The sequence below is a fragment of the Siniperca chuatsi genome, linkage group LG15 (genome assembly GCF_020085105.1).
Source record: "Siniperca chuatsi isolate FFG_IHB_CAS linkage group LG15, ASM2008510v1, whole genome shotgun sequence".
Lineage (NCBI taxonomy): Eukaryota > Metazoa > Chordata > Actinopteri > Centrarchiformes > Sinipercidae > Siniperca > Siniperca chuatsi.
In genome coordinates, this window is record NC_058056.1 from 10,004,158 (window position 1) to 10,023,378 (window position 19,221).

The following is a 19,221-nucleotide window of genomic DNA, read 5'->3' on the forward strand; positions in this document are numbered from 1 at the left end:
ATGTGATCATATTTATATTATATAACCTGAAGACAGACTTCAGTTTGATGATAGCTATAAGTTCAAAAAGGACACAAGACACAAGATGCTGTCCACAAGCAGCATCCACTGTGATTCAAAGTTGTAAAACAATAAAACATGAAAAGAGTCCAAGAGGAAGAGTGAATAGGGGCTCTGTATATAAGCCTGAAGAATGACTGGAGTGTGTAATGACATGAAATTCCATTACATGCTGTTAAGTGCAAAAATCCACACATCCTGTAGACCTTGTGTTAACCTTTACCTCATTTAATCAACTGTTCCAAACACATAGTAGTCATATCTCACTTTGTACATTTATATACTGTACATAAACATATACTGTATATACAAACACACACTTTCACGAATGCCATGTACGGCGAGCAGCCTGCTCACGTTGTCCTTCTCTGGTCGTGTGGATGCAGAAGCATCAGAGAGCCACTAGACGGCATCACTGAGAGGACGAGGCAGCAGGGAGAAGGTGGGAAACCTTACTGATGTCACATTACATGATGTCTGTTTTGCCACTTCTCCACTCTTCAACCTTGTTTTACCACCATTTCTCCACATCTTTCCCTTCTTGGCAGAGGCTTCACTTTAGAACCCAAAAGTGTCTTTTTGTGCAGTGAAGTCTGCGTCCTCTTGGTCCCATTTGCCTGGGGACAGGCACTCTTCAGTGTTGAGGGTTTACCCCAATGTCCAGGACCTGGGGGTTAGTGCGAGACTCAGCGAGTCTGGAGGAACAGAGGAAAAAAGACGTTTTATTATATGTGAGAAAATGAAACATGTAAAAATGAATAATGTCTTCCATCTTGTTGTGACCAGTCAAAAGGTTCTGAGGTGTGTTAATGGTATATGGCCTTAAACTCAAACTGAAGAACATGTATCTTAAATCAATTAGAAAACGAATTATCTTCAGGCCCATATTTTTACAAACTCCAGAGGACAGAAAACATGAGGTTGGCTTTGCCTCACTATCATCAACATGCACTTCAGAGGTCCATCACAAGTCCACTGCCAGCAGATGGCAGTGCAGTCTCTCACATTACTACAGAAAGCCATTCCACATTCAACAAACTGATCTTCTGCTGCTCTACTATTAAAGGGTAAGTTCACATAAATGACATAGGAACATATTCCAACTAACCCATCACAGCACCCTCCCATGCTGTTGACTCCTAATACAGTAGAGGTAAATGAAAGCTGTGGTGATCACAGCATTGACAAATTTCACTTAAAAAAGTCCCACAAAGGGCTGTCTTAGAGTGGTTTTCTAGTGGTCTACTGGTTCATACCTTCTCATTCATACATCTGGTGACAGGAGGCACATACAGCTGTTTATAACACTTTACGCCCACCTATCTGTCCGGGACCCCCAGCCTGGAACAGACAACATTTTTATACAAATGGAACCGTACAAGTCGTTTTAAGCGTCAGTCAGCAACATAAGTTGACATACTGTGGTAAAGTGTATGTGAAGCCATGTTCCAGTAGACACTGATGAACCTTACAACCACCAAGCCAAAGCCAAAACTTCCACATTATGTCTAATATGCTGATACTGCTCTCCCCCAGAGGTGACAGAGGTCACTACAGTTTGACTCCTGACACATTTGGCACTCGGGGAAACTCTGTTCTCAGGTGGGCTTGGCTTTCTGCTCTGGCTGGTTTAACCCTAAAGCTCTCAGAAATACTTGTTCAACCCAAACCCTTAACCCAACCCCAAAGGATATAGAAATGATTAGAAATGTAATACAGTGCATCCAGAAAGTATTCACCGTGCTTCACTTTTTCCACATTTTGTTATGTTACAGCCTTCTTCCAAAACGGATTAGATTCATTATTTTCCTCAAAATTCTACAAACAATACCCCATAATGATAACGTGAAAGAAGTTTGTTTGAAATCTTTGCAATTTTTTTTTTTTTTTTTTTTTTTAAATAAAATAATCACATGTACATAAGTATTCACAACCTTTGCTCAATATTTTGTTGAAGCACCTTTGGCACCAATTACAGCCTCAAGTCTTTGAGTATGATGCTACAAACTTGGCACACCTATTTTTGGGCAGTTTCTCCCATTTGTCTTTGCATCAGGTTGGATGGGGAGCGTCGGTGCACAGCCATTTTCAGATCTCTCCTGAAATGTTCAGTCTGGGCTCTGGCTGGGCCACTCAGGGACATTCACAGAGTTGTCCCGTAGCCACTCCTTTGTTATCTTGGCTGTGTGCTTAGGGTCGTTGTCCTGTTGGAAGATGAACCTTCGCCCCAGGCTGAGGTCCAGAGCGCTCTGGAGCAGGTTTTCATCTGTACATTGCTGCATTCCTCTTTCCCTCAATCCTGACTAGTCTCCCAGTTCCTGCCGCTGAAAAACTGACTAAGGCCCTTCTCCCCCGATTGCTCAGTTTGGCCGGGCGGCCAGCTCTAGGAAGAGTCCTGGTGGTTCCAAATTTCTTCCAGATACGGATGATGGAGGCCACTGCGCTCATTGGGACCTTCAATGCTGCAGACATTTTTCTGTACCCTTCCCCAGATCTGTGCCTCGATACAATCCTGTCTCGGCGGTCTACAAACAATTCCTTGGACTTCATGGCTTGGTTTGTGCTCTGTTAACTGTGGGACCTTAAGTAGACCGGTGTGTGCCATTCCAAATCATGTCCAATCAACTGAATTTACCACAGGTCGACTCCAATCAAGTCGCAGAAACATCTCAAGTATGATCAGTGGAAACAGGATGCACCTGAGCTCAATTTTGAGTTGAATTTTGAAAAATGTGGTTTCTTTGGCTTTCATCATTGTAAGCTTGCATAAGAGCTACAACCAGAAGATACAGAAGAAATGCTAAATGATGTAAATTACCTTGACACAGTGTGGACTTTTCCCAGCTAAATTAAAACCCGTATAAGGGGAACTTTTAGGCACAAAGTCAAAAATGATGAACTTGATGGAGTTACCCACAGTTAGCTAACTTTTTATTTCACTCAATTTTGAAAAAAAAAAAATTAAAAAGGTGACTGTCTATCCAGCTAACATTAGCTAAAAGCTCAAGCATTTAAAACATTTAGTGCTTGAAAAACAAAAATTTGCACTTACTGAAGTTGATACTTTACCGTCATTTTACCTAACTAACCTTAGTATTTTAGTGCTTTCAACTAAACTAAGCTAATTTACTTAATTTGAAAGTAAGTACATTTAGCTAGCTGTCTTAGCTTGCTGTTACCAATAATTAACAAAGGCAGGCAAAATTGTCAGAAAGTTAATACAAACCAGTGTTTCAAGAAGACAACTATGTAAATTAACTTTTACTGGACAGGAGAGGACTTTTCACAGCTAAATTAAAAACCCTAAGAGGAACTTTGGAGTTCATCCCAAAGTAAGCTTTTCAATTAATCCAATTTTGGGGGGAGAAAAAACTTTTTTTCATGTCTGCTCATGTTAGCTAAAACCCCAAGAATTTCAAACGTTTGGTGTTTGAAAAACTAAAGTTTATACTTATTGAAGTTGTTAGTTTGCAAACATTTTTATCTTTGCGTTACCAAACAAACCTTTGTGTTTTACTGCATTCAGCTAATATTGAAGGCGGTTGTCAAGAACGTAAATAATGTTAGCTGCATACTGTGGTTAATACAGTAAGCTACAATCAAACAATCAAATCAACACACGGTAAGTGAAATTTAGATCCTGGCTGAAATATTCCCATTCTGACAGTGAAGGATGCAGCCTGTTTGTGGGCAGACTAGTGCTCACTTTAACTGATGGATGTTAGCGATAGGCCCCTTTTAAATATATTTACTAATGAAATAAAAATCATTGCTCTTCTGGCACTGACACTGCTGTTTTAAGGCTATAGTCTCCACCAGAACTAAGAATCAACCAAATGCACCACATATCTATGGTGCCTCTGGGCTCCATGGTGTGATGAAGGTTCTCCAGTCGTTCCTTGTTCCTTTGACAGCATTTCAAACATGCCTGATGGAGCAGCAGCTGCTGGTGTTGAAGACACTACTGGCTCAGCTGAAGAGGAACCAGCTGGGGAGACATCAGCCACTGATGGGTCACCTGATGAAGGTGCACCTGTTAACGTGATGAAGAGCCGGCTGAAGAGAGTCCAAAAATGCATCTGCAGGGCCATAAGGAGAATTTTCTAAACTGATTTCACTTAAATTTCTTCCTGCGTGTGCTTTGGAGATGACATTGTGATTGTTTGTCAATAACAACACTAATAAAATGACAGAACACCTATTCTTTTTCCAAGTGTAAAACAACATGACCTTCTGTGCCTGCTTCTGCATAGCTTTCATTTAGACTTGCTGAACTGGTGTTAAACATATAGATATACAGAAGCACAATAGGCACATTTGAAGTTTCAGCACATAACTTAAGCTCTGCGTTGCCTTTATCCCCGTGTGAAGCATTTAAACATCCATTTAAAAATGCATTTACAACATTTACTGTGATCACCAACAACAAATGAGAGCCTTGAATCAGATCTGGTGGGAAATCTGCTGGGCTGCTTTAGAGAGCTGCTGTTCTTCCAGCACAAACAGAGCTGCAGATTTCAGAATTCCTGTCAACAGCAGGCGATAAAAAGAGTGAAAAGTCAACAGAAAAATATGTTTGAATTCTTCAGTGAAACCAAAGAGACTCTTTCACTGAAGCAACATGTCCATTGAGGCAGGAAAGAGGAAATGTAGTTGTAGTAATAGTACCACTGCCTTTAGACAACTATACGAGGTATGAATCCTCTCAACTAGAGATACAACCAACAATTATTTTCATTATCAATGAATCTGCCTTTTATTTTCTTGATGTAATGGATTGTTTAGTCTACATAATGTCAGAAAATAGTGAAAAAATGTCCATCATAATTTTCTAAAGGCCAAGGTGACATCTTTAAATTACAAATGCACCATGCACAACCCAAAGATATAAATTCAAAAATAATAGCAAACAGAAAAAGCAGCAAATCCTCACATTGAAGAAGTTGAAAATAGAGAATATTTGACGTTTTACTGATTACTTTAATGTCGATCGACTGATCATTTAATTGTCGTTTCAGGTCTAATCTCACCCATGGTCTGATTTGACATTATTTTCAGCAGGTTAATAGGATATAGTTAATATATATTAATAAAGTACCTTAAAATGGTGCCAGATCTGTTTGTGTTTTGGAAGGATAAGATACCTGAAAGATCAGTCTGTCATTCGGCCTGTCCCTTTGATCAAAATATCAACTATTAGCCATTTAATTTGCTCTGGAAATTCAAACCTCCCAGAGAACTCATGATAAAATGTTAGAACAGACTTCTGTGTGATGTTTGCACATTGCTGAATGGATTTGTGCCATTAAAAAAGAACTTTTTACAGCAGGTTTAGCTTTTGGACTGATCGCCCATTAATGAGCTTAATATTTCCAAACTGGTGGTGTGAGCTTCCTGTTTACAAAACATACAACAATCTTATTTTGGAATAAACATCACGCAAACACAATTTTACTTTTATTGAAATGTATGTAAATTAATGAATTAAATAAAATGTATACATAAACAAATGCCAAAAATAACACTGGGAACCATTCCCGGAAAAAAAATAGTAAACTAGCAAAGTCAATGCAACAACATACAGATGGATGACATATTAAAGGAAAAGCCAACATGATGTGTCTGAGCCTCCAGAACAGCTTCAGTGCTCCTTGCCAAGTCTGTGGAACTCTGTTGGAGGGATGAACACCTCCTCCACGAGATGTTCCCTCATTTAGATATACAACCTTGATTTAACCAGGTAATATCATGGAGCTCAAGATCTCTTTTTCAAGAGACACCTGAGTACAGCCAGACATAACAAGCGGACATATAGCATCAGAGACAGCCACAGACATTACTAAATAAATCTGAGGATGAAACTTTATATCATTTGGTGTTATGGAGATGGTGGTGGAGAGCACGGTCTTACAGATTGGTCCAAAATCTTCCATAAGTGTGAAACCAGGTTGAGTGACTGCAAAGGCCGTAGCATTTTATTCACCATTTCATCATTTTCATTCTCATCAAATCGTTCAGTGAGCCGTGGTGCACGGAAGTATCTGCATTTGATATATTTCTCCACTCTTTAACTCAGGTTTTTCCTTTAATTTGCCCCCCATCTGTAATTTAATATACAGTGGTAGAGTGCCATAAAACAGTTTCCCCCTTGGACTTCTTGTTTTGTTTTTTTCAACTATGAATCACAGTTGATTACTGCGACTTGCTGACATGGTCAAAGAAAAGACTGTAATGTTAAAGTGAAGACTAAACAACTCTAGACGTCCCTCCCCTTTCCAGTCTCGTCCATGAGCCAGAGGGGGATTCATGACTGGCTTACTTTGAAACGTGTTGCTGTTTGCAGTTTCGCAGTTCTCTACAATGTCGGAAAATCTTGTGAGACGCAAGACTGTCGTCCACATCACAGTGGGGAAAAAAAAAGCATCATGAATCCACTGGGATTCAAAGTTGTAAAACAATTTTAAAAAGTCCAAGAGGAAGCGCGAATAGAGGCACTGTATATATAAGCATGGATAATGAGTTTGATGCTTATTGACATTAAATTCCCTTACATGAAATGTGTGCTTTTAAAAATGGATGAATGCTGAGTGCAAAAATAGATTTTGCATTAGAAAAAAAAAAATAAGATTGTCAATTTGTTTTCATCCATTTTTCACACAAACATAACTTGACCAACACATACACACTTTTTTTTTAAAGCTTTTGTTGCCCAACGAAAGGCTGAATCCTTGAAGTACATAGGTAGTAACTTTATTGTTTTGCCCATTACTGGAACTGGTGACTTTTCCCTCTTATCCAGTTACATTTCTCCATCTCTAAGTAAATCAAGTACGTTAACAGCACCCTTAATGACCTTTACCTTAATGACACTTGAACTGTTCCAAACTCAAATCACATCATAGTTCTTATATCTCACTGTACATTTATTCTCACACACACACACACACACACACTTTATTTAAATGCAATGTACACAAGCACATACCACGAACACATTACGAAGAGTGAATGGGTAAACAGACACAAAAAAAAAGGAAGTAATACACTGACTGTAACAAACATTAAATGACTGCATGTTTTTGAAAAGGGATAAATTGGTTTGTATTGCTTTGGCTGTTCTGTGAGCAGCCTGCTCACGTTGTCCTTCTCTGGTCGTGTAGATGCAGAAGCATCAGAGAGCCACTAGACGGCACCACTGAGAGGACGTGGCAGCAGGGAGAAGGTGGGAAACCTTACTGACATCACAAATGTCTTTTTTTGCCACTTCTCCACTCTTCAACCTTGTTTTACCACCATTTCTCCACATCTTTCTCTGTCTTTCCCTTCTTGGCAGAGGCTTCACTTTAGAACCCAAAAGTGTCTTTTTGTGCAGTGAAGTCTGTGTCCTCTTGGTCCCATTTGCCTGGGGACAGGCACTCTTCAGTGTTGAAGTCCTGAGGGTTTACCCCAATGTCCAGGACCTGGGGGTTAGTGCGAGACTCAGCGAGTCTGGAGGAACAGAGGAAAAGAGACGTTTTATTAGGAACTGCTATGATAAAACCTGGGTAGTGATCAAGAGGATTGATATTACTAATGACAATTCATTACATTTAAATAGCTTGTGAACAATGGTAGGTGCAGTGTGTACAGAATGCATGGACATAAACATGAGTTATAAACAGAGTGGCATCCCCATTTGTAACAAAAAGAATCATGATTTTAAAAAAAGCAAAGCGACATGTGGCCAGATGTGACAGTAAAATGATTCCCTTCGTGAACTAATCATGGCAGCCCAACATGAGGCCGCCCTAACACACATACAAAATGCCTATTTAAACATCATATTAACATGTCAGACCTACACACACAATTTTCATTCACCATGACATCTCTCATTCAGTGTCATGCCACTAACAGAGTGCAAATCTGATGGATGTGAGGAGACACAGAAAACATTTGTGATGAAGACGTGGACACAGTGGCAGACTACATCAGGTTCTGTGGCAGTGAACCTTTATGAAGCTTAGGGGTGGATCAAACTGTGGAATGGCACTGAGGAGTTTCCCCCTCTTGATGTATCTCTAAGTAAGTCATACAAGCCCTGTTAATGGTATATGGCCTTAAACGAAAATGTGAAACTACTAATCAGCCTGTTTGAACACAGATATCCAGACAGATGAGCAGGCTTGAATAGTGGGTTGACTAGGGGAGAATGAGGTGGAACTCACTAGATCCAGTGAATGACATTGTTACCTGAGTAGGATTCAAAGCTATCCAGACTGCGGCTGGGGGTGCAAAGGAAACATCACAAGTCAGGCAACAATTAAACTCGCAACTATTCTGAACAGCCTTAAAATAACGTGAATGGATACATTTATGTGGCCACAGTGTGACTTCATGTCCAAATTCTTATGCTTACAGTTGACCAACATAAGGCCTTGACATTAGGGTTAACTATAATTAATAAACAGGCCCATTTTTACCTCAGTCTTTGCAAAAAACAAAACATATGCACATCAGACTGGCCTTTCTCCTCACTGTGATCAACAGGCACTTCAGAGGCTTTTAACAGTGATCAACACTCCACTGCCAGCAGGCGGCAGTGCAGTCTCTCAAATAGCAACACAAATAATCTCGACATGAATTTATCTGCAGTTCATAGTGAAAAGTACAGGGACAAAACTGCTCATCTAAGAGAATTTAAATGCCAATCATCAAAATATAAAAAAGGATTTAAACTTGGGAGCAGCCACTTTGAACCTCAGAATTATAACTAGTTAGTGCGCATGCGCCAACAGGCATGCTGCCTGTTGCCGTAGCTCCGTCTCGTCGTCTTAATATTGATATTATTCATACCTCCATTACTGCTGTGCAATATCCACCGTCTCATAATAATCTTAATAGGCTACACTTAACTGGACAGTACATGCACTAATACTTATTACTTATTATTATTATTATTACATTGTATTATTATACTGTATTATCATCAGCAACCGGTAAACCCACTTGGTACTTCACACTTATTTTATTTTATACTTATACCCACCTGGTACTTAATTTATTTTCTGACCTGTATTATAGTGTATTGTATTATATTTTTTGCTAGTACTTTCTCCTGTGTGCACTAACGTAAAGGCGAGCTGCTGTAACAAAGAGTTTCCCTCCGGGGATCAATAAAGTTGATTCTGATTCTGGTGTTGCAGTAAGGGTGCAGATGGTTTTGCTGCCTGTTACATGATCTCTAGCATGTTGGGAGGGAGGAGCCTGTGATGTTTACATACTGAGCACTCGGATCAGATTGTAATCACTAGGGAAGCATAAAGAATATTAAAAACAAAAAACAATCTTTCCCAGTCTCAAAGTAGCTGTATATGGTGCATGTGTTTCTCAAGCGTAATATAAGTTCCACCCTCCGACTCACAAATTGCTGCTGTTTGTTCTTTCTGAGTAAGCTCCCCCACAGTATTATTTCAGATAAAAAGAGACTAGTGATGACAAGGCACATTTTTGTTACCCAACCATAAATCATCCATTAATCCGGAGCTTATTTCAATCCTCACGCAAAACTGTATGTGCCACACACCAACTATCAGGTACAGTGAAGATAATACAACCACCATCATTCTATAATATTCTCATTGTCTCTGATTTTCTCTTCCGCTGTGACACCAACATCAACCAGTACAATCCGCTTATCCTGATGGACAAAGATGGCAACCTGGCCCCTAAATTTCCTTCAATTACAGAAATCTACATGTGGATGCATCTCTGCTTAAGATGGGAGCATCCACATTAAGCACAGAGCGGGAGATTAACGGCGTTAGGGTGTAATTACAGTGTGTGCAGACAAATAATCACCTGATAACGGGGCTAAAATGGCCTCTTAGCACTTGATTACAGAGACTGTGGAGTCCATTCTCCCTTTCACTAAATGACAGTGAGAGAATAAGATACCCACTGTCGAATTAGCAGACGGAATGAAATAAATGCACCAATAAAGTGTTGAACGAGTCTTTGTGGCAGTCCGAAACAAATATCTGTAAACAGTTGCACTGTGCAACCTGACAGCAGACCGCCACAACTTATCGGAGTGTGCTGCTGATACAGACTAAATTGAAACATTAATCACAGTGGACTCCAGCTCCATTCTGATTAGTTTGTTGACGGCGTAGACAGTTTAAGGAATTCCAATCAGCACAGACAATGGACTTTCCTGTCAACCTTGAACCTGCTAATGATGAGCCCTGATCTGAGATTTTCCTCCTTGTGCTTTTATTCCACTACAATGACACTATACCGCAACAGTTACTTTACTATGGTTTGTGATATAAATACCAAGCAACGTCTCCCTCAGCAGCACCCACGTGTAATCACAGGCTTTCTAAGCTCACACGAGCAGTGTGTGGGCCTGAGATGATGGTAAACGGAGCCTTCAAAAGCAGCATGACTCATGGCGGGTGTCGGCTGTGCCCGGGCCTGTAAACTCTCCTGCCTGTGGGAGTGCACCGGGCCGGGCCGAGCAGAGGGAGAGGCAGTGTTTATTACGAGAGTGGCCCAAACCACGGGCGGCTATTTCCGGAACAGCAGCTTGTGTGGCTGTTTAGCAGAGCCCGGGCTTTAGGCAAAACCCAAATCCACACTGGTTCTCACCTTGAGAAAGCCTCATCCAGACCATCCTCCAACTCCTGCCAGACAGAACATACACATATTGGTTAATGATAAAGTTCATGAGATGTTAATACACTGACTCAGACATGCACACAGTCACCTACTGCCACCTTTCTCTAGCCTCAAATGGGGATTAATCTACGCTACTTGCAGCCCACACCCTCTCCTGCTATGTGACCCTTTGATAAGGTCAGTTCTGTTCAATGGGCTATTGTCTAACTCCACATAGCAGCTGTATAACTGTAGAATTCACTCCTTTGAATACAACAGGTACAGTACATCACCGGGCTCTTCGGCTAATTAATCACTGCTTCCCTCCCCTTTCCCATTAGTGGTGCATGGCATTCGTCTCTTGCCATTTTATCAAGCCTAAACAGCTGAAACTTACTGACCAGCCCGACTCTTGTCTTACCCATACAGTATTGTTGTTCTCTGTTGCGTGATTATGCACCATAAAGGGATCCGATTCAGTCTGCTTTGTTCCTGAGTGGACCAGCGCTGCGTTGGCTCCCTCTGCCAAATCCAGAAGTTTTCCTGTGGCTACCTCTGTAATACAAAACAAACACACACACACACACACACACACACACACACACACACAAAAAACATTTTAGAAAATGTACATATAAATGCATTAAAATTCACATGCAACCTTACACATTCACCGTTTAAGATTAAGCCCAGAGACAACAGTGTAATAATGAAGATAAATGTGCTCCAAGTAACCATCTGATTGGATCCTGTGATTATCATACTCTCATGCAACAGTAAACAGCAGCATGTATGCACAAAGTCTACGACGCCACGCTATTCGTTAAGGTCCACTTTTCCTTATTAAGCCTCTACTGAATCTCACAGATACGTCACGATGCAGCCATCTGTGGATTGTCACTTTGTGATAAGTGAGCACGGAGCAACCCCCTGACTCGCACGCCTAACCACGGTGACACCGCTGATCTGTAATGGGATTGGCTTGTAATGGCCTTGCCTGATGATTAATGTGTGTCAATAATGTGTGTCAACACTAATTTCTGTCTGGTCTTTAGGCTAATGTTGTCCATAGAGAACAGTGAAAACTCAGTGACTCTTCTAATGCAAGCACAACTTAACTGCACTCTCTTCTATGCTGAAACTTAATATTCCTAAATGAGCTTCTCCCTATTTTCTATGTTCCTCAAAAGAGAGGCTCACATACAACTGAGTCAGCATGCAACAGCAATTCCCTTCAACCTGTCCTCTCTGTCAACACTGGCTCAAAGGCATTTACAAAAGGCATGTATTCTGCTGTTATAAAGAATGCAATATTGCGGGACTGGGACTGTCATTCATGGAGGGGGATCAAGGCTCATCTGATGGTAATGCCTCCTAAGTCAACAGCTCAGTCTTCGTTGAGGTGGAGGTGGGGCTCTGGGAGCAAACACTCAGCTGGCACATTTAACGAGAGCTGCAACAATTAGTCGATTAATTAGATGAATTAAGTCAGCAACTATTTTGGAAATTGGGAAATTGTGGTGAGCATTTTCAACTTTTTTTTTTGACATTTTATAGACTAAACGATTAATTGAGAAAATAGATAGCAGATTAATCGCTGATGAAAATAATCATTAGTTGTAGTCCTAGATTTGACCCTGTGAAGACGAGGAGACTGAGTAAAGGATTATCAGTCTCAAGCAGGAAAAATCCCCTAACAATCAGGGTGACACAGGAAGAAGCGGCATTTATATTTGTAGACACTGTAAGGGGCCTGGCGCCGGGCGAAGGCTGAAGGTATCATGTCTCATGTATAACGCTGACTCACCTCTGACAACACCACTGATCCTGAGAGTCCCTCTGACTCAGTGGCATGTCATTTGATCAGTCAAAGTGAAGGGTACATAAATGTATCCTTCTGATAGCTCTAAAGCTCTGCTGTCCCCAATCACTGCTTTAGAGCTGGCGGTGAAAACCTCTGGCCGGAGAGAAATGCTCTGCCCGTTTCAAAAGGCACTCAGAAGCTTCTGCCATGTATTACTCTGCTGTACAATTACGCCAATTTGCTTTACAGAAATACAATCCACTGGCAGCCAAATGACCCACCGAATGGTCAGTGGGATAATGCACACCAAGCCTCTCTGTTGCCAAAATCTGTTTCCAAGTCCTACTTTGTTGGGTCTTCTCACTGGAGATCATCCTTAAAACCTGTGTCGGCCATAAAACGCTGCACATTCAGGGCCACAGCCCCAAATAAAGTGCCTGAACAGATTTAGAGAGATCCCTCTCTGGCTGGAGGCCACCTGGCTGGGCAGAGGGGGGAGCTCAGTACAAAGCTGATGTTTTCAGAAGTTTTTGGAGATGCGTGCTAAAAACACTGCTTCTGTGTCAAACTGAAACCTCCAGTACCAAAAAGATCACAGAACAGCAGCCAATGGCATACAAAGTGTGACAGCAAAAAGGCACGCACAAAATAGACTAACAAAGAGAAAGCATTATGAGGAATAAGAGTACAGCCATTGTGCCACGGGCAACAGGATGCTCCTCATCTCACTGTGTCTTCGGCTGGGGACAATACATGGAGCCAATAATGCCTTAAGGTTGTTTGGCTCACTGGATGTCAACAGTATGTATTGAAAGCATGACCTGTGTCTCAAGTCCGGGAATCTTAGTAAATCTGATATAACAATGGGGTCAATGTAGGCCTCTTTCATGCTTTTTTACACAAACAGGACTGTAATTGTGTTTCCAGAGTCAGACAGAATACGACAGTTTGTCCATGAACAGCTCTCCATTATGATAAAACGTTATGGGGATCGGTGAACATTTGATTTTTTATGGATCTACAACACAGCAAGGGGGCTTAATGTTTTCAAATTAATCATTCATCATTGCCATTATCATCATAAATAATCACCTAAAAATGTAATTTGCTGTTCATTGTAATGATGCTAGCGAGAAAGAATAACCTAGAATATGCAGATTGTTGTCAGCTGACCTGTAGCCTCAATATAAGCCAACCTTTGACAAGAGGCTGAATACTCTTCCTCCCCCCGAGGCTACGACTGCTGTGACACCGAGGGTCAGAGAGAGAGAGAGAGAGAGAGAGAGAGAGAGAGAGAGAGAGAGAGAGAGAGAGAGAGAGAGAGAGAGAGAGAGAGAGAGAGAGAGAGAGAGAGAGAGAGAGAGAGAGAGAGAGAGAGAGAGAGAGAGAGAGAGAGAGAGAGAGAGAGAGAGAGAGAGAGAGAGAGAGAGAGAGAGAGAGAGAGAGAGAGAGAGAGAGAGAGAGAGAGACGTGATGATGGGTGACATGACTCACCTCCTCCCTTCAGGCTGCCCAGGCTGGCCGAGCTGTCCGACTGGGAGTTGCTGGCTCCTTCTCCGTCTGAACCTGACTTCACTCGCTTCTCTTTCTCTGTGCGGGGGAACGACAGGGGGTACAAGAAAACAAAAAGAAAAACAGCAGTCGGTGAAGACGAGCGAACTATGATTGAGGAATCTAACCGCAGGGGTGAGTGCCTTTGCAGTGTGTCGCTAAAGGAACTGTTTACTTTTCTGGCTGCAAAAAACGTGGGTATTAAATGTTTCACTAACCAAGCATATAATGTGTGTAAACAAATTAGCAGCAGTAAATTGGCAGATAAGTTTAAGGCCATTACTTAAGCCATCTGCCAGCTGAAACCTAGAGGGCTTGGGCTTCAAACATTATAACACACATCATCCTTCATACAGCAGTTAGTACAGAAACGGCAGCATTTAAATAGAGTAGGCATAGCATCTGGGTCAGACGGATAATAAGCTCTGCTCGCACCCAACAGTTTCAGGTTTTCCACACAGTGCAGGCCACCAAGTGCAACTGACAACAGCTTTCATTGTATTTCCTGCACAACACTGCTCTCTTAAAACTAGTAGAGTTGTTTCAGGGTTCATACCTGTCAAGCATTTCAGAATCACTCCTAGGAATAGTGCAGAAATTTAAACTAGCACTTGAGACTAATGTATAAAGCCTGCTACACTGACTTTCAGCAAGGAACAGGACTACTCCTGGGAGAGGGTGCAAAGAACACTGAGAACACTCAGAGCCGCAAAGAAAAAAAATTATGACGTATTGTTATTCTTTGACAGTTGCTGCTACAGTTATATATGCAAAAATATGAGGACAAATGAATCATAAGATGATATTTACAAATTGGTATACTGTAAACAAATGTAAATTAAAATAGGAGGTAATTTGACTCAGCTGTGGGAAATCAGTTGAGATATCTTTCATTATGCAGCTGACATCTAGACATGATTGTGTTCAAATAAGTTTTAGTCCGCTCTCACTGAGGACCCTCATCGTGCGCATTATGAGGCTCAGAAGCGCGAGCAAAGTTTGATTTGCAAATGCTTACATAAACACCCATCTCTGCCTTAACTCAAATGTCACAAGAAAGTCACACAGGAAAACACGAGACCTTCTGAGCAAGTGTGATTAATTCCCGAGGGGCCGAGATGCTTACCCACAGTAGCTCAGGCTTTCAATACTGGGGCTACTCATTACATGTTCATTTCTGTCCTAAAGAGAACTGCTTACAGCAATGAGGTGATTTTTTTTTTATTTCATCATCCTCGGTCTAGCTTAGTGATGGCAGTGTTACAAAAATTTCCCCGGGCACCTGTTTTTCCCCCCATGGCCTTTCCAGTGCGTAGCTTTCAGTCTGACTTGAGTATCAAACTCCTGCTGAACATGGAAGCAACTTAAATACATGCCAGTTCAAAGCTAGCTGTAGTGTTTACAGTGAATATTCTATGAACAGAGATGGGAGCTGTAATATACAGAGGAATGTGGGTCAGGAATGTGTGGTGGGCTGTGGAGAACCACTGTGGGTGGTGGAGGAGAGTTTGTAAGAAACAGAAGCAGCAAACTAGACAGACATACAGTAGATACCCCCTCTTCCTGCCCCGATCCTCTGGGGTCTTGTAACTTTAATGAAACAGACTCGAAAGGATTTTTTTCTCCCTCCCGATCTCTCTTTCTTCTTCTCTGCCACAAGAGAACACCACTACCTCTTCCTTTCCCCTCCATAACCCCCTACCAGCTAGGCGTCAGTTCACCTTTATCAGTGACACCGTAGTGAACTATAAGAAAACAGCTCAGCAAATTAAAAACGGGTTCGCCTAGAAAATGAAGACGAGGAGAGGTGAAGAATGGTGAGAGAAGGAAGGAGCAAGCAAGGGTGCAGATTTTAATATTCAACTCAAAAATACAAACAACTAAAAAGAAGAGGCGTGAGGCCTGTGGCCTTGATCTTGGGAAAAAATAATCCCACCCCCAAATGGAAATGTGCCCACATTAAAACATTCCTAAACACCACAGTAGAAGAAGAAGAAGAAGAAGAAGAAGAAGTAGAAATGTGGAGTAATTAAAAGAGGCTGCTAGAATTTTCATACAGAGCAAGTGTGTGTCTCCAAAGTACTGAATAAATAAGCTCGCCTTCGTGTGAGACAGAATCAATGGCACTGACACTGAATTTGTCAGGGGGTTGAGCTCCCACTGACACACGTGCACAATCATTTTCCTTTCTCTCTTACACACTCCCCACCCCAACACCCCTCTGTACCCAGCCTTTCATGGTCTCTTGCCCTCTCTCCTCATCCCCCATCCCCCTCCTTCGCTCTCCTCTTCTTCACCCGTCTCTCTCCTTATAATAAAACAGAAGCGAGTGCTGCGATGGGGGGAGGAGAGGGAAAAGAAAATAACTCAACGGGGGGAAGGAGGGGCGAAGGTGCCAGGTGCAAAACAAGACAGACAGCAACAATGCATAATCACAAAATTCAAAGAGCACCTATAAAGGCAACACACATGTAAAGATGAAGAAGATGAGAGGGGGTGGTGATGCAGAAACCAATATTATGTGGCAAGAACTGCTCATTTACTCTGGAGTCATACATGCAGTAAATTACATGCATGTTCTGCTGCGCTGTACAAAAGAATGTGCGCGACACCATCCTTACACAGCACTTTGAACACACACTGTCTGCTTATCTCCTCAGCGTAGTCTACTATTCAAGGCGCTCACACATTTAAAAGAGGTTGAATGTTTTTACAAGTTTGACATAAAACAGAAAAATATAAATATATAATGGAGGAGAAAAAATATATTTTATGCAGTAAAGATAAAATATATCGAGGGAAAATCCCAGCTCCCACACATCTGAGTCCTATTCTCACTGTAAAAGGAAACAGAAGATTTACTCCAGTCAGCCCACCTCTGCCCCAGGCTAACCTTAATTCCTCTCCACCCCTCCCCATGCCGATACCTAGATGAGTCTTTAACCATGACTGAGTTGTCTGTAATAAAGAGGCTTCACTAATCTAAAAAAGGGTTCTCTGCTCTCTGGGCAATGATTTAACCACTGGGGCGCTGGTTCAATCAATGGGGACGTGTGAATGAGTGAGAGAGGGAGAGAAAGAGAAGGACAATGACTGGCAGGAACAGTTCTCCAGTATTTCACATGGCCCCTCTAGAGGGTGTCAAGGCCAAGACCAGGAAGACAAGAAAATGTATGCTTCCACGTTGTGAGGGAAACCTCAGAATAAAAGACAGGATCATTGTTTGGCCACTAAGAAGGAAGAGAAAGGATGTAGGCTATACAGTAAGTGGAGAAAATAATAACAGCGGGGGAGGAGAGGGAAGAGGAGAGGAATGTTTTCACTCATCCGTCACACTCCTCTGATCGTCGGGGGGCGACCATGCGTACCTTCCTTGGCAGCCTGCCAGAATTCAAACGCCACTCTGAAAGCCTGAGCCACTGTTAGGGTTACCGCCTGGGCCTGTTGGAGGGAGGCAGAGAGACAGACAAGAGTGAGATAAAGCGAAAGAATAAAAAGGAAGATGAATAATATTCGCATGCATCTCATCCATGGGAGGGAAACTCAAGGAAGTTGAGGAGCTATGACCCTGATAAAAACAGGAACTGACCACCAACACAAGGAGTTTCTTTCCAGACACTTGAAGAGGGGGAAGAGAAACCCATGAGCTCTATGGAAAGTTGTTTATGTAACTGGGAGGATACGTGGCCTTTTGGCCAAAACTAAATTAGTGAGGGGAAGGAAAAGGAGGGAATGGATCACTCGTTCTGCAAACCTCCAGGGATGAAGGAATGCCAGAGAGGGATGACAGCCTCCCCGCCCTTCATGTTCTCACTCCTTGTCTTTCTCCTGACTTAATACTTGGACATTTGCATACATACAAGTAAAGTGTGGCTCAAAGTGGCAGTGCAGTTGTTCTCAGGTCTCTTTGCAACATGCCGTATCTGCATAAAGTGCTTTCCACAGATTGCCAGGAGCAAAAGCTGAATCGAATACCTGAATGCAGAATTCTGCTACATAAAGAATCTGCAGCCTACATCTGTAGCTACAGCCTGTAGCCTTATTTCACTATGGATTTATTTATAGGTAACCAATGGCATTAAAAAAATAGCTCAAGATTTTGGGAAATTCACTTACTTGCTTTCTAGAATAGACTAGAAGCAGGGGGAAACACTAGCCTGGCTCTTTCCAAAGGTGAAAAGAATCCACCTACCAAACATCTCTAAAGCTCACTAATTGACATGTTATATCTTGTTTGTTTATTTTGAACAAAAACCAAAATGTAAAAAACAACAAGCACTGGTTTTATGGGGGGTTATGGAAAGAGCAGTAAACACTATATCTAATATTAAGATCCAGTTGGTTTCAAACTCCACTTACAGAAGGTGAGTATGTGTAACTTTGTCTTTCACATGAATAAGTTATTGGACTACTTTGTTTAAACAGCCTACTTGTTCACACAGTGGGTGTCTCAGAGACACATTGCACAAACTCATTGACTTACCATTTTTCTCTTGGGGCAGAGGAAGGCATGACACTCCAGGACTTCATTTTGTTGGCTCTGGACGATGTAGGCAAACACTTTGTCATGCATCTTGTCCGCCGTGCAATAGGATATTCTGGAAGGAGAAAAAAAAAAAAAAAAAAACACACACAGATGCACACACTTTTAATAAAAACCCTAAGACTTTATTGAGTCATCACAGATAAAGTGGGGCCATCGTGCAACTTCATCTGCACTAAGCCCTTAAGCTAGTCCAGCAATCTGATTCAAACTGTTCAATCTAGCATTTCTCTTAACTGTTATCGGGGGGAAAAATCCCTGGCATTCTTGAAGACAGCTGCACTCACCGCATCTCACCGCTCTGCACACGATCAAATACACGCCCCAGCTGTGTGCAGGTACCAATCTGAACAATGTCATGAATTTGAACTGAACATGTGCGCAGTGGACATCTGTGCTGTCTCGCCAAAGGGATGCCGTTCCTTTCTGCCTTTTTAAACAAGTTACTACATCACACTCCCACTGTGTCCACCCGTTTAACAACCTTGACACACACAGTTTTAAATTATAGCTTTTAGATGGAGCCTGACCCCTGTAAGGTACATGAACAGACTCACACAGAGGTGATTGTTCCTGACTTGTTGTGGTGTAGAAGGTCATCTACTGCACTGAGATTTTTCTG

General features: G+C 41.8%; 1 protein-coding gene and 1 long non-coding RNA gene across 6 annotated transcripts in view; both read right to left on the reverse strand.

The window, feature by feature from the left end:
• Positions 1-202: 202 nt before the first annotated feature.
• On the reverse strand, positions 203-3,983 carry LOC122861640. Its single transcript, XR_006374518.1, has 3 exons — positions 3,287-3,983; positions 1,317-1,401; positions 203-755 (listed from the first exon to the last, which is right to left on the reverse strand). It is a non-coding gene; the product is annotated as an uncharacterized LOC122861640 (long non-coding RNA).
• A 1,521-nt stretch (positions 3,984-5,504) lies between these two features.
• Positions 5,505-19,221, reverse strand: part of ldlrap1b (low density lipoprotein receptor adaptor protein 1b) — a 33,038-nt gene continuing 19,321 nt past the window's right edge. The window contains exons 4-10 of one of the 5 annotated variants that reach the window (XM_044167919.1): positions 18,540-18,654; positions 17,425-17,497; positions 14,000-14,095; positions 11,162-11,256; positions 10,693-10,727; positions 8,293-8,324; positions 5,505-7,548 (exon numbers count right to left, since the gene is read on the reverse strand). In XM_044167919.1, coding sequence (XP_044023854.1) covers positions 7,502-7,548; positions 8,293-8,324; positions 10,693-10,727; positions 11,162-11,256; positions 14,000-14,095; positions 17,425-17,497; positions 18,540-18,654 — 493 coding nt within the window. In that variant the 3' untranslated portion in view covers positions 5,505-7,501. Of the gene's footprint in view, positions 7,549-8,292; positions 8,325-10,692; positions 10,728-11,122; positions 11,257-13,999; positions 14,096-17,424; positions 17,498-18,539; positions 18,655-19,221 lie in introns of all 5 variants that reach the window. The other 4 variants (XM_044167918.1, XM_044167917.1, XM_044167916.1 and 1 more) reach the window with 4 other exon arrangements.